At 40.6% G+C, this 14,645-nt stretch overlaps 1 protein-coding gene across 1 annotated transcript; it reads left to right on the top strand.

The window, feature by feature from the left end:
• Positions 1 to 5,909: 5,909 nt before the first annotated feature.
• Positions 5,910 to 7,187, top strand: LOC309839968 (serine/arginine-rich splicing factor 3-like). The gene has a single exon (XM_082681981.1). It carries the CDS (start codon positions 6,013 to 6,015, stop codon positions 6,490 to 6,492), a length of 480 nt encoding a protein of 159 aa, XP_082538107.1. The 5' UTR covers positions 5,910 to 6,012; the 3' UTR covers positions 6,493 to 7,187.
• The last annotated feature ends 7,458 nt before the right edge of the window (positions 7,188 to 14,645 follow it).

Genomic DNA, 14,645 nt, shown 5'->3' with positions numbered 1-14,645 from the left:
ATTGAAAACATGTATTTAAACAACTACTTGCACATAAATCTTTTTTTTAACTTTTTATTTTATATTGGAGTATAGTTGATTAACAATGTTGTGATAGTTTCAGGTGTACAGCAAAGTGGTTCAATTATAAATATACATGTATCTATTCTTTTTCAAATTCTTTTCCCGTTTAGGTTGTTACATATAATTGAGGACTATTCCCTGTGCTATACAGTAGGTTCTTGTTGATTATCCATTTTAAATATACAAGTGTGTACATGTCAATCCCAAACTCCCTAACTATCCCTTCCCACCACCCTTCAACCCTGGTATTCATAAGTTCATTCCCTAAGTCTGTGAGTCTGTTTCTGTTTGGTAAATATGTGTCATTTGTATCATTTCTTTTTATATTCCTTGTATAAGTGATATCATATGATATTTCTCTTTCTCTGTCTGACTTAATTCACTCAGTATGACAATCTCTTGGTCCATGCATGTTGCTAAAAATAACATTATTTCATCCTTTTTAATGGCAGAGTAATATTTCCTTTTATATATGTACCAATTTTTCTTCATCCATTCCTCTGTCGATGGACATTTAGGTTGCTTCCATGTCTTGGCTATTATAAACAGTGCTCCAATGAACATTGGGGTGCATGTATCTTTTTGGACCATGTTTTTCTCCAGATATATGCCCAGGAGTGGGAATGCAGTATCATATGGTAGCTCTATTTTCAGATTTTTATGGAACCTCCATACTGTTCTGCATAGTGGCTGTATCAATTTACATTCCCACCAACAGTGTAGGAGGGTTCCTTTCTCTTCACACCCTCTCCAGCATTTACCATTTGTGGATTTTTTGATGATAGCCATTTTGACTACTGTGAGGTTATAGCTCATTGTAGTTTTGCATTTCTCTAATAGTTAGCGATGTTGAACACCTTTTCATTTGCCTCTTGGCCATCTATATATCTTCTTTAGAGAAGTGTCTATTTAGGACTTCTGCCCATTTTTTGATTGGGTGGTGTGTTTGGATGATATTAAGCCACATGAGCTGTTTGTAAATTTTGGAGACTAATCCCTTGTCAGTCACATCATTTGCAAATATTTTCTCCCAATCTGTGGGTTTTCTTTTCATTTTGTTTATGGTTTCCTTTGCTGTGCAAAAGCTTTGGAGTTTAATTATATCCAATTTGTTTATTTTTGTTTTTATTTCCATTACTTTGGGAGGTGGATCAAAAAGATATTGCTGCAATTTATGTCAGACAGTGTTCCGCCTAGGTTTTCCTCTAAGAGTTTTATAGTGTTCAGTCTCTCATTTAGGTCTTTAATCCATTTTGAGTTTATTTTTGTGAATGGTGTTAAAGAATGTTCTAATTTCATTTTTTACATGTAGCCTGTCCAGTTTTCCCAGCATCATTTATTGAAGATATTGTATTTCCCTCATTATTTAGTCTTGCCTCCTTTGTCATAGATTAATTGACCATAGGTGTGTGGGTTTATTACTGGGCATTCTATCCTGTTCCATTGATCTACATTTCTGTCCTTGCTCCTGCACCATACTGTTTTGATGACAGTAGCTTTGTAGTGTAGTCTGAAGTCAGGGAGCATGATTCCTCCTGCTCCGTTTTATTTCTCAAGAGTGCTTTGGCTACTTGGGGTCTTTTGTATCTCCACACAAATTTTAAGATTTTTTGTCCTAGTTCTATGAAAAATGCCATTGGTAATTTGATAGGGATTGCATTGAATCTGCAGATTGCTTTGGGTAGTATAGTATTTTGACAATATTGATTCATCCAATCCAAGAACGTGGTATATCTTTCCATCTATTTGTGTCTTCTTCAATTTCTTTCATCTGCATCTTATTATTTTCAGATTACAGGTCTTTTGTCTCCTTAGATAGGATTATTTCTGGGTGTTTTATTCTTTTTGATGCAATGGTAAATGGAATTGTTTGTTGGATTTCTCTTTTTGATCTTTTGTTGTTAGTGTATAGAAATGCAACAAGTTTCTGTGCTTTAATTTTGTAACCTGTGACTTTACCAAATTCATTGAAGAACTCTAGTAGTTTTCTGGTGCTGTCTTTAGGATCTTCTATGTACAGTATCATGTCATCTGCAAACAGTGACAGTTAAATTTCTTCTTTTCCAATTTGGATTCTTTTTATTTCTTTTTCTTCTTGATTGCTGTACCTAGGAATTCCAAAACTATGTTGAATAAAATTGGCAAGAGTGGACATCCTTGTCTTGTTCCTGATCTTAGAGGAATTGCTTTCAGTTTTCATCATTGAGTATGATGTTAGCTGTAGGTTTGTCATATATGGCCTTTATTATGTTGAGGTATGTTCCCTCTATGCCCACTTTCTGGAGAGTTTTTATCATAAATGCTGAATTTTCTCAAAAGCTTTTTCTGCATCTATTGAGATGATCATATGGTTTTTATTCTTCAATTTGTTCATGTGGTGTATCACAATGTTTGATTTGCAGATATTGAAAAATCCTTGCATCCCTGGGATAAATTCCACTAGATCATGGTGTATGATCCTTTTAATGTATTGTTACATTAATTCTTCTCCTGAGTTCTACGAGTGTCTTTATGATCATTACCTTGAACTCTTTGTTCAGTAGATTGCTTATCTCCACTTCACTTGGTTCTTCTGGGGTTTTATCTTGTTCCTTTGTTTGGAACATATTCCTCTATGGCCTCATTTAGCTTAATTCTCTGTTTTTATTTATATGTATTTGGTAGGTTTGTTATGTTCCTGATCTGGAGAAGTGGCCATATGTAGGAGACGTCCTATGGGGTCCAGCAGTACACACCCCTCTGGTCACCAGAGATATATGTTCTCTCTGTGTGGGCTGCCCTCTATGTGAATTGTGTGGGCCTTTCTGTTTTTGCATGCTGATATGCATGGCTGGCCCCATTCCAGTCCAACTGGTTACCTAATGTGGAGGCTGCTGGCCACTGGTGGGCAGGACCATGTCCTGGCATGGCTGGCTGTATGACCCAGGGAGTCCTGGTGCTGGTGTTGGCCTGCTGGTAGGCTTAGCTGTGTCACCAGATGGCTGGCTGCAGAGTCCCGGGGTTCCTGGGGCTAGTGTTGGTCCACTGGTCTGCAGAGCCAGGTCCTGAGGTAGCTGGATGTGGGGCTAAGGATCCCAGAGCTAGTGTTGGCCTGCTGGTGGGTGGGGCTGGTTTCTTATATGGTTGGCTGTGGAGTCTGGGACGTCCCAGAGCTGGTGGCAGCCCACTGATGGATGGGGTCAGGGCCCAGATAGTGTTGGGGCTGTTGCTGGCCTGCTGGTGGGTGGGCTGGGTCCTGTCACTGCTGGCTGTGGGGAGGCAGTGGTCCCTGGGCTGGTGTCCACCAGCTGGTGAGCAGTATTGGGGTCCATAGGGTCCCAGGTGCTGACACCCACCCACTCGTGGGTAAGGCCAGGTCCTGGAGCTAGTGCCAGCCCATCCATGGGTGGAGCCAGGTCCTGGGTTCTCTGGCTTCAGGCCCCAGGGATCCTGGAGTTGGTGGTAGCCTGCTGGTTGTCAGGGTCATGTTCCAAAGGCTGGCTACTAGTCCCAGGTGTTCCAGGGCTAGTGACAACCCACTGGTGTGTGGTGCTGGTTCCTGGGCCCTCTGGTGGGCAGGGCTGGGCCCTGGAGTGGCTGGGGGTTTAGGGGGTCCTATGGCAGCTGGCCTGCTGGTGAGTGGGGCTGTGTCCCTGCCTGGCTAGCTGCTTGGTCTGGTGTATCCCAGGATTGGTTCTGACTATCCAGTGGGCAGGGCTGGCTCTCACCACTGATAAGCTAGAGGGAGGGATCCAGAATGGTGCTTGCCAACACCAGTGTCCTCATGGTAGGCTGAGCTCCCCAAAATGGCTCCTTCCAGCATCTATGCTTCCAGTGTGAGTCCCAGTTGCCTCCTGCCTCTCTGGGAGGCTCTCCAAGATCAACAAGTGGGTCTTACCCAGGCTACTTTCAAATTACTGCTTCTGTCCTGGATCTTGGAGAGTGTGAGATTTTATGTGTGCCCTTTAAGAGTGGAGTCTCTATTTCCCACAACCCTCTAGCTCTCCCAAAAGTAAGCCCCACTGGCTTTCAAAGTCAAATGTTCTGGGGGCTTGTCTTCCTGGTGCAGGACCCCTGGGCTGGGGAGCCTAATGTGGGGTTCAGACAACTCTTTCCTTGGGGAGAACCTCTGCAATTGTAATTATTCTCCCATTTGTGGGTCACCTATCCAGGGCGGGTATAGGTATTGACTCTATTGCATCTCTACCCCCCCACCTGTCTCCCTGTGGTTCCTTCTTTATATCTTTAGTTGTGGAAAATGTTTTCTTCTAGTCTTCACATTGTTCTCATCGAAAGTTTGTATCTGAACAGTTGTAACTTTGGTGTGCCCATGGGAGGAAGTGAGCTCAGGGTCTTTCTACTCCACCATTTTGGCCACTCATTCCCAGAAAATATGTCTCTTGGTATTTACCCAAATGAGTTTAAAACTTATGTTTATGAAGAAAACATGCACTCAAATATTTATGGCAGCTTTATTCATAATTACCAAAACTTGAAAGCAACCAAGATGTTCTTCAGTAGGTGAATGGATAAAGTCTGGTACATCCATAGACTTGATTGCTATTCATCAGTAAAAAGAAATGAGCTCTCAAGCCACAAAAGCACAGAAAGAAACCTTAAATGCATATAACTAAGTGAAAGAAGCCAAACTGAAAAGTCTATATACCATATGTTTCCAAGTATAAGACATTCTGGAACAGGCAAAACTAGAGGGAGACAGTAAAAAAGATCAGTAGTTGCAAAGAGTTGGCAGGGTGGGGGAAATAGGAGGGCTGAATAGGTGGAGCACATGGGATACGGGAGGCAGTGAAACTATTTTGAATGATACTGTTATGGTTAAAATATATAACACAAAGAGTGAACCCTAATATACTCTAAGGACTTTAGCTAATAATAATGTATCAGCATTGGATCATCAACTCCCTCTTGTGAGAGCACCAGAATCACAACTAAATGCTGAACAATCATCAACAGGAAGACACTGGAACTCACCAAAAAGATATCCCACATCCGAAGACAAAGAAGCCACAGTGAGACGGTAGAAGGGGCATATTCACAATAAAATCAAATCCCATAACTTCTGGGGCGGTGACTCACAAACTGGAGAACACTTATACCACAGAAGGCCACCCACTGGAGTGAAGGTTCTGAGCCCTACGTCAGGCTTCCCAACCTGGGGGTCCAGCAATGGGAGGAGGAATTCCTAGAGAATCAGACTTTGAAGGCTGGCAGGATTTGACTGAAGGACTTTGACATGACTGGGGGAAACAGAGACACCACTCTTGGAGGGCACACACAAAGTAGTGTGCACATCAGAACACAGGGGAAGGAGCAGTGACCCCATAAGAGACTGAACCAGACCTACCTGCTAGTTTTGGAGGGCCTCCTGCACAGGTGGGGGGTGGCTGTGGCTCACCGTGAGGACAAAGACAATGGCAGCAGAAGATCTGGGAAGTACTCCTTGGCATGAGCCCTCCCAGAGTAGGCCATTAGCTGCAACAAAGAGCCCAGGTTTGCTCCATTCTTGGGTCACCTCGGACCAAACAGCCAACAGGGAGGGAACCCAGCCCCACCCATCAGCAGACAAGTGGATTAAAGTTTTACTGAGCTCGGCCCACCAGAGCAACAGCCAGCTCTACCCACCACCAGTCCCTCCCATCAGGAAACGTGCACAAGCCTCTTAGATAGCCTCATTCACAAGAGAGCAGACAGCAGAATCAAGAAGAACTACAATTCTGCAGCCTGTGGAACAAAAACCACATTCACAGAAAGATAGACAAGATGAAAAGGCAGAGGGCTATGCACCAGATGAAGGAACAAGATAAAACTTCAGAAAAACACCTAAATGGGCCATTTCGTGGACGACGGGTGTGGGAGAGCATCTGTGGGTGCCAGGAGCGAGGGGACCGGGAAGACCCAGGCGAGGGTGTGTGGATTTGAGCCTACGCGTTTCTAACCCGAGATCTCGAAATGCATCGTGATTCCTGTCCGTTGGACTGTAAAGTTTATGTAGGTAATCTTGGAAACAATGGTAACAAGACTGAATTGGAACGAGTTTTTGGCTATTATGGACCACTCCGAAGTGTGTGGGTTGCTAGAAACCCTCCCAGCTTCGCTTTTGTGGAATTTGAAGATCCTCGAGATGCAGCCGATGATGTCCGAGAGCTAGATGGGAGAACACTATGTGGCTGCCGAGTAAGAGTGGAACTGTCGAATGGTGAAAAGAGAAGTCGAAATCGTGGCCCACCTCCTTCTTGGGGTCGTCGCCCTCGAGATGATTATCGGAGGAGGAGTCCTCCACCTTGCCGCAGATCTCCAAGATGGAGAAGTTTCTCCCGCAGCCAGAGCAGGTCCCTTACTAGAGATAGGAGAAGAGAGAGATCACTGTCCCAGGAGAGAAATCACAAGCCGTCCCCATCTTTCTCTAGGTCTCGTAGCCGATCTAGGTGAAATGAAAGGAAATAGAAGACCAGTTTGCAAGAGGAGTGGTGTACAGGAAGTAACTTCATTTGACAGGAGTATGTACAGAAAATTCAAGTTTTGTTTGAGACTTCATAAGCTTGGTGCATTTTAAAAATATTTTAGCTGTTCACATTTGTTTGTCTCTTGGAACAGTGACACAAAAAGATGTAATTCTCTATGGTTTGAAATGGATCATATGAGGCATGTAATATCAAGAATTGTTACTTTACAATGTTCCCTTAAGCAAAATTGAATTTGCTTTGAATTTTTAGTCTTGCATAGATTGATAATAAACCTCTAACTCCTGCCCAGCTAAAGTGTGATGTTTAATATTACGGAAACAAAACTGGTAAAAATTGAAAAGACTCTGTAGCTGGGATATGGTATGCAGCTGTAGTTAAGCGGTCTTTAAAAGCTGCTGTGAACACAAGCCAGCAGGTAAAAATTAAAGTTGCACCCTTAAACTAGATTAGAGGTTTAAAAATTCCACTAGTCTTCACACTGGACAAGAGGTTGTCCAGTGGGTTTAGAATCTAAGAAGTTTCAAGAAAGTTAGTTTACCTTCTGTGATTGCTGAATATGGATACATAGCTCTTTGTAATATTATTTGGAAATTTGACACTATTCAAGATACCCATGTCCTGCCAGTTTAAGGGTACATTGTAGAGCTGAACTATGAGTTACTGTGCAAGATTTTTTTTTCATGCTGTCATTTGTAATATGTTTTGTGAGAATCCTTGGGATTAAAGTTTTGGTTACAAAAAAAAAAAAAAAACACCTAAATGAAGTGAAGAAAGAAACCTTCCAGAAAAAGAATTCACAATAATGGTAGTGAAGAACATCCAGGACCTCGGAAAAAGAATGGAGGAAAAGATCGAGAAGATGCAATGTTTAACAAAGACCTAGAAGAATTAAAGAACAAACAAACAGAGATGAACAATAACTGAAATGAAAATTACACTAGAAGGAATCAATAGCAGAATAACTGAGGCAGAAGAACGGATAAATGACCTGGAAGACAAGTGTGGAATTAACTGCTGTGGAACAGAATAAAGAAAAACGAATGAAAAGAAATGACAGCCAAAGAGACCTCTGGGAAAACATTAAATGCAACAACATTCGTGTTACAGGGGTCCCAGAGGGAGGAGAGAGAGAGAAAGGACCCGAGAAAATATTTGAAGAGATTATAGTTGAAAACTTCCCTAATATGAGAAAGCAAATAGCCACCCAAGTCCAGGAAGCATGGAGAGTCCCATACATGATAAACCCAAGGAGAAACATGCCGAGACACATAGTAATCAAACTGACAAAAATTAAAGACAAAGAAAAATTAATGGAAGCAGCAAGGGAAAAATGACAAATAACATACAAGGGAACACCCATAAGGTTAACAACTGATTTCTCAGCAGAAACTCTACAAGCCAGAAGGGAGAGGCATGACATACTTAAAGTAATGAAAGGGAAGAACCTACAACAAAGATTATTTTACCCAGCAAGGATCTCATTCATATTCGATGGAGAAATCAAAACCTTTAAAGACAAGCAAAATCTAAGAGAATTCAGCACCATCAAACCAGCTGTACAACAAATGCTAAAGGAACTTCTCTAAGTGGGAAACATAAGAGGGGAAAAGGACCTACAAAAACAAACCCATAAGAATTAAGAAAGTGGTAATAGGAACATACATATTGATTATTACCTTAAAGGTAAATGGAATAAATGTTCCAAACCAAAAGACACAGGCTCCCTGAATGGATTGCAAAATAAGACCCATATATATGCTGTCTACAAGAGACCCACCTCAGATGTAGGGACACATACAGACTGAAAGTGAGGGGAAGGAAAAAGATATTCCATGCAAATGGAAATCAAAAGAAAGCTGGAGTAGCAATTCTCACATCAGATAAAACAGACTGTAAAATAAAGAATGTTACAAGAGACATGTAAGGACACTACATAATGATCACCCTTGATCAATCCAAGAAGAAGATATAACAGTTATAAATATATGTGCACCCAAAACAGGAGCACCTCAATACATAAGGTAACCGCTAACAGCTATAAAAGAGGGAATCGACAGTAACACAATAATAGTGGGGGACTTTAACACCTCACTTACACCAATGGACAGATCATCCAAACAGATAATTATTAAGGAAACACAAGCTTTAAATGACACAATAGACCAGATAGATTTAATTGATATTTAGAGAACATTCCATCCAAAAACAGCAGATTACACTTTCTTTTCAAGTGCACACAGAACATTCTCCAGGATAGATCACATCTTGAGTCACAAATCAAGCCTCAGTAAATTTATAAATGTTGAAATTATATCAAGCATCGTTTCTGACAACAATGCTATGAGATTAGAAATCAATTACAGGGGAAAAAACGTCAAAAACACAAACATATGGAGGCTAAACAATACATTACTAAATAAGCAAAAGTTCACTGAAGAAATCAAAGAGGAAATCAAAAAATACCTAGAGAAAAATGGCAACGAAAACACGATGGGATCCAACTCTATGCCACTAAAACGGACAACCTGGAAGAAATGGACACATTCTTAGAAAGGTATAACCTTCCAAGACTGAACCAGGAAGAAACAGAAAATATGAACAGGCCAATCATAAGCAATGAAATTGAAACTGTGACTAAACATCTTCCAACAAACAAAAGTCCAGGACCAGATGGCTTCACAGGTGAATTCTATCAAATATTTAGAGAAGAGCTAACACCCATCCTTGTCAAACGCTTCCAAAAGATTGCAGAGTAAAGAAAACTCCCAAACACATTCTATGAGGCCACCATCACCCTGATACCAAAACCAGACAAAGATACTACAAAAAAAGAAAATTAAAGACTAATATCACTGATGAATATAGATGCAAAAATCCTCAACAAAATACTAGCAAACAGAATCCAACAACACATTAAAAGGATCATACACCATGATCAGGTGGGATATTTCCCAGGGATGCAAGGAGTCTTCAATATAGGCAAATCAATCCATGTGATACACCACATCAACAAATTGAAGAATAAAAACCATATGATCATCTCAATAGATGCAGAAAAAGCTTTTGACAAAATTCAACACCATTTATGATAAAAACTCTCCAGAAAGTGGGCATAGAGGGAACATACCTCAACATAATAAAGGCCACATATGACAAACCCACAGCAAGCATCATTCTCAATGGTGAAAACCTGAAAGCATTTCCTCTAAGATCAGGAACAAGACAAGGATGTCCACTCTCGCCACTATTATTCAACATAGTTTTGGAAGTCCTAGCCACAGCAATGAGAGAAGAAAAAGAAATAAAAGGAATGCAAATCAAAAAAGAAGAAGTAAAACTGTCACTGTTTGCAGATGACATGATAGTATACATAGAGAATCCTAAAGGTGCTACCAGAAAACTACTAGAGCTAATCTATATATTTGGTAAATAGCAGGATACAAAATTAATGCACAGAAATCTCTTGCATTCCTATACACTAATGATAAAACATCTGAAAGAGAAATTAGGGAAACACTCCCATTTACCATTGCAACAGAAAGAATAAAATACCTAGTGATAAACCTACCTAGGGAGATGAAAGACCTGTATGCAGAAAACTATAAGACACTGATGAAAAAAATTAAAGATGATACCAACAGATGGAGAGATATACCATGTTCTTGGATTGGAAGAATCAATATTGTGAAAATGACTATAGTACTCAAAGCAATCTACAGATTCAATGCAATCCCTATCAAATTACCAATGGCAGTTTTTACAGAAGTAGAACAAAAAATCTTAAAATTTGTATGGAAACGCAAAGGACCCCGAATAGCCAAAGCAGTCTTGAGGGAAAAAAATGGAGTTGGAGGAATCAAAATCACTGACTTCAGACTATACTACAAAGCTACAGTAATCAAGACAATATGGTACTGGCACAAAAAAAGAAATATAGATCAATGGAAACGGATAGAAAGCCCAAAGATAAACCCACGCACCTATGGTCAACTAATCTATGACAAAGGAGGCAAGGATATACAATGTTGAAAAGACAGTCTTCAATAAGACCACCATTCAATAAGTGGTGCTGGGAAAACTGGACAGCTACATGTAAAAGAATGAAATTAGAACGCTCCCTAACATCATACACAAAAATAAACTCAAAATGGATTAGAGGCCTAAATGTAAGACCGGACGCTATAAAACTGTTAGAGGAAAACATAGGAAGAACACTCTTTGACATAAATCACAGCACCATCTTTTTTGATCCACCTCCTATAGTAATGGAAATAAAAACAAAAATAAACAAATGGGACCTAATGAAACTTAAAAGCTTTTGCAAAGCAATGGAAACTACAAACAAGACGAAAAGACAACCCTCAGAATGGGAGAAAATATTTGCAAACGAATCAACGGACAAAGGATTAATCTTCAAAATATATAAACAGCTCATGCCGCTCAATATTAAAAAAACAAACAACCCAGTCCGAAACTGGGCAGAAGACCTGAATAGACATTTGTCCAAAGAAGACATACAGATGGCCAATAAGCACATGAAATGATGCTCAACATCACTATCAGAGAAATGCAAATCAAAACTACAATGAGGTATCACTTCACACCAGTCAGAATGGCCATCATCAAAAAATCTACAAACAATAAATGCTGGAGAGGGTGTAGAGAAAAAGGAACCCTCCTACACTATTGGTGGGACTGTAAATTGATACAGCCACTATGGAGGACAGTATGGAGGTTCACTAAAAAACTAAAATTAGAGCTACTGCATGATCCAGCAATCCCCCTCCTGGGCATATATCCAGAGAAAACAATAATTTGAAAATATACATGTACCCAAATGTTCATTGCAGCACTGTTTACAATAGCCATGACATGAAAGCAACCTAAACGTCCATCGACAGAGGAATGGATAAAGAAGATGTGGTACATATAGATAATGGAATATTACTCGGCCATTAAAAAGAATGAAATAATGCCATTTGCAGCAACATGGATGGACCTAGAGATTGTCATACTGAGTGAAGTAAGTTAAACAGAGAAAGAGAATCTCTTATATGCAGAACCTAGAAAAAATTATACCAATGAACTTATTTACCAAACAGAAACAGACTCACTGACTTAGAGAACAAACTTATGGTTAGCAGCGGGGGAAGGGTTGGGGCAGGGATAGTTAGGGAGTTTGGGATTGACATGTACACACTGCTATATTTAAAATGGATAACCAACAACGACCTGCTGTATATCACAGGGAACTCTGTTCAATATTATGTAACAACCTAAATGGGAAAAGAATTTGAAAAAGAATAGATACATGTATATGTATAACTGAATCACTTTGCTGTACACCTGAAACTAATACAACATTGTTAATCTACTATACTCCAATATAAAATAAAAAGTTAAAAGAAAGAGGGGCCTTAGTTAAATAAATTCTGTTATATCCATACAATTTAATACTATGAATTTGGGCTTTTTTAATGAAGTAGTTAAGTACTGACATGGAAAGGTGTTAATGATAATTTGTCATGTGAAAAAGCAGGTTGCAGAACTTCCATTGCCGTTAAAAAGGAATATATGCACATTTATTTTTATATAAGAGAGGTATATGTTTGTATATGCACAGAAAATATCTGGGAAGATGTAGAACTGTTGAGTTACTGTCTCTGGGAATTGGTATTGGGGAAAAGAGGGTTGGATAAAGGTTTCTTTCTTTAGTTTATACATTCATTCATTCACTCATTCAACAAATACTGAGTGAACTTCTATTATATGGCAGCACTGTTTTAGGTTCTGGGACTACAGATGAGGCCTCTGCTCTGTGTTGAAGGAGAGACAGACGATAAGCAATGACATAAATGAATAGCACAATTTCAGACACAATATCAACACAATAAGGTCTGTGGAGAAAAAAACGGGGTGATATGATGGAGAGAAGTAGGGGGAAAGGGTTGGGTGGGCTATTTCACATTGCATGGCTGGGCAGGGCCTCTCTGAGGAAGTGACAATTGAGCTGAGACCTAAATGACAAGTAGGAGCCAGCCACCAGAAAATCAAGAAGAAAAGCATTCCAAGGAGAAGGAAGATTCGGTGCAAAGGCCCAAAGGCAAGAACAACCTTGATGTGTTCCAGAAACGGAGGCCAGTATAGCTGGAGCTTAGTAAATGTAGGGGAGAGTTGGAGAAGCTGACTGAGAATCAGACACATAATCTCTGTATTGATTATTTTTCTTTTATCTTTTTTTGTAACAAATTTGTGGTAATTTTTAAAAATAACAATAACACCTTAACACTTTTAAAAGAGAATAAGAGAATCACATAGACTAGCTCCATCACCTACTGGCTAGGTTACCTTAGTCAAGTTAATCTCATTAAGCCTCAGTTTGTTCATTTGTAAAATGAGGAAAAATACACTCACCTCAGAGGGCCAAACCTATGTAATGGGTTGTTTTGGTTAGGGCTCTTTTGGACACAAGGAAGAGAAACTCAGTCAAGCTAGATCAAGAATCAGAAATCCAAAATCAGGAAGTTGAGCACAGTTAGAGCTCATTAAGCCTGGAGCTGTAGGAAAGTTCTGGATGAGGCATGGGCCTCTGCTCTAGAGCTTTGCTATTAACATGACTCATCTACATTACATGTCTGCTTCTTTCTGCACATTTCCCCCATGCATCGTGCTCAACTCAGAAATGCAGCTGAGGGACTTCTCTGGTGGTGCAGTGGGTAAGACTCCGTGCTCCCAATGCAGGGGGCTCGGGTTCAATCCCTGGTTGGGGAACTAGATCCTGCATGCACGCCGCAACTAAGAGTTTGCATGGCACAACTAAGAAGTCCACATGCCACAACTAGGAGCCCACATGATGCAACTAAAAGATCCCACACACCACAACTAAAGAGCCCGCACGCCACAGTGAAGATCCCGCATGCCACAACTAAGACCCGGTGCAGCCTAAATAAATAAATAATAAATAAATATTTTTTTTAAAAAAAAGAAATGCAGCTGACACTTGACTTGTTCCATAATGCCCACCCCCCCACCAGCATCCTGGTCTGCTAGACCTGCCCGCTCAACAACTAACTGGCAACTCCCCTCTGCATCTCTTATTTCACTTTCCCAAAAGTGCAATCTGATTGGTCCACATCATCTTGTCAAGCAGGGCCATAAAACTCTCAGGTTGTCTGGCTGGGCTTGGATCAGATGCAATCAGCTGTACCTTAAGGGAAGGGAGGATACAGTACATAGTCAGGCCTGGCTTGCCCATTCAGCAGGAGCTGTAAGTAGAACAGATTCTCCCAGAACGGAGGTGTAAAGATGGCAGGCAAGAAGTGGCTTTTCTGATGCATGTGTGTAGCAGAGTGACTGCCATACAGTAGGTGTTCAAAAATGGTCACAATTATTAACAGTAACATTATGCCACCTCTTACAGGAAGCCTTCTCAGAACTCTCAAGCTTCTCAAATTTTCCCCCCAGAAGAGAAATCCTACTGCAGGAATTGTCCAGTTAAGAAATCATATGGGGAGGGGGAAGGGTGAGCTGTGACAGGGCGAGAGAGAGTCATGGGCATATACACACTAACAAACGCAGTAAGGTAGATAGCTAGTGGGAAGCAGCCGCATGGCACAGGGATATTGGCTCGGTGCTTTGTGACAGCCTGGAGGGGTGGGATGGGGAGGGTGGGAGGGAGGGAGACGCAACAGGGAAGACATATGGGAACATATGTTTATGTATGACTGATTCACTTTGTTATAAAGCAGAAACTAACACACCATTGTAAAGCAATTATACCCCAATAAAGATGTTAAAAAAAAAAAAAAAAAAAAAAAAAGAAATCATTGAAATTCCTTCATCTAGGGCAGACTTTTAAAGGCTCGTAGGTGTAATGCACTGGGAGGAGGGATATACAAATGAATCAGGCCCTTATCCTGGCCTCAAAGAGCTCCCAGGGTAGTGCAAGGGAAAAGGAAGGCTAAGCCATGAGAGATCCACAGATAGGAAACTCTAGGAGTTCAGAGAAGGGCAAATATTGCTGTTTATCCGTATGTATGCATGTCTCCTGGATACATCCCCTTAGATGTCCCAAAGGCACCTCATACTAAATGTATTTAAAACTGATCTCATCTGCCC

Source organism: Grampus griseus, assembly GCF_964374135.1.
Source record: "Grampus griseus genome assembly, chromosome: X".
In the NCBI taxonomy this organism is placed as follows: Eukaryota; Metazoa; Chordata; class Mammalia; order Artiodactyla; family Delphinidae; genus Grampus; species Grampus griseus.
Note: the sequence above shows the minus strand (reverse complement) of the source record. Positions and strands in the feature narration are given on the sequence as shown.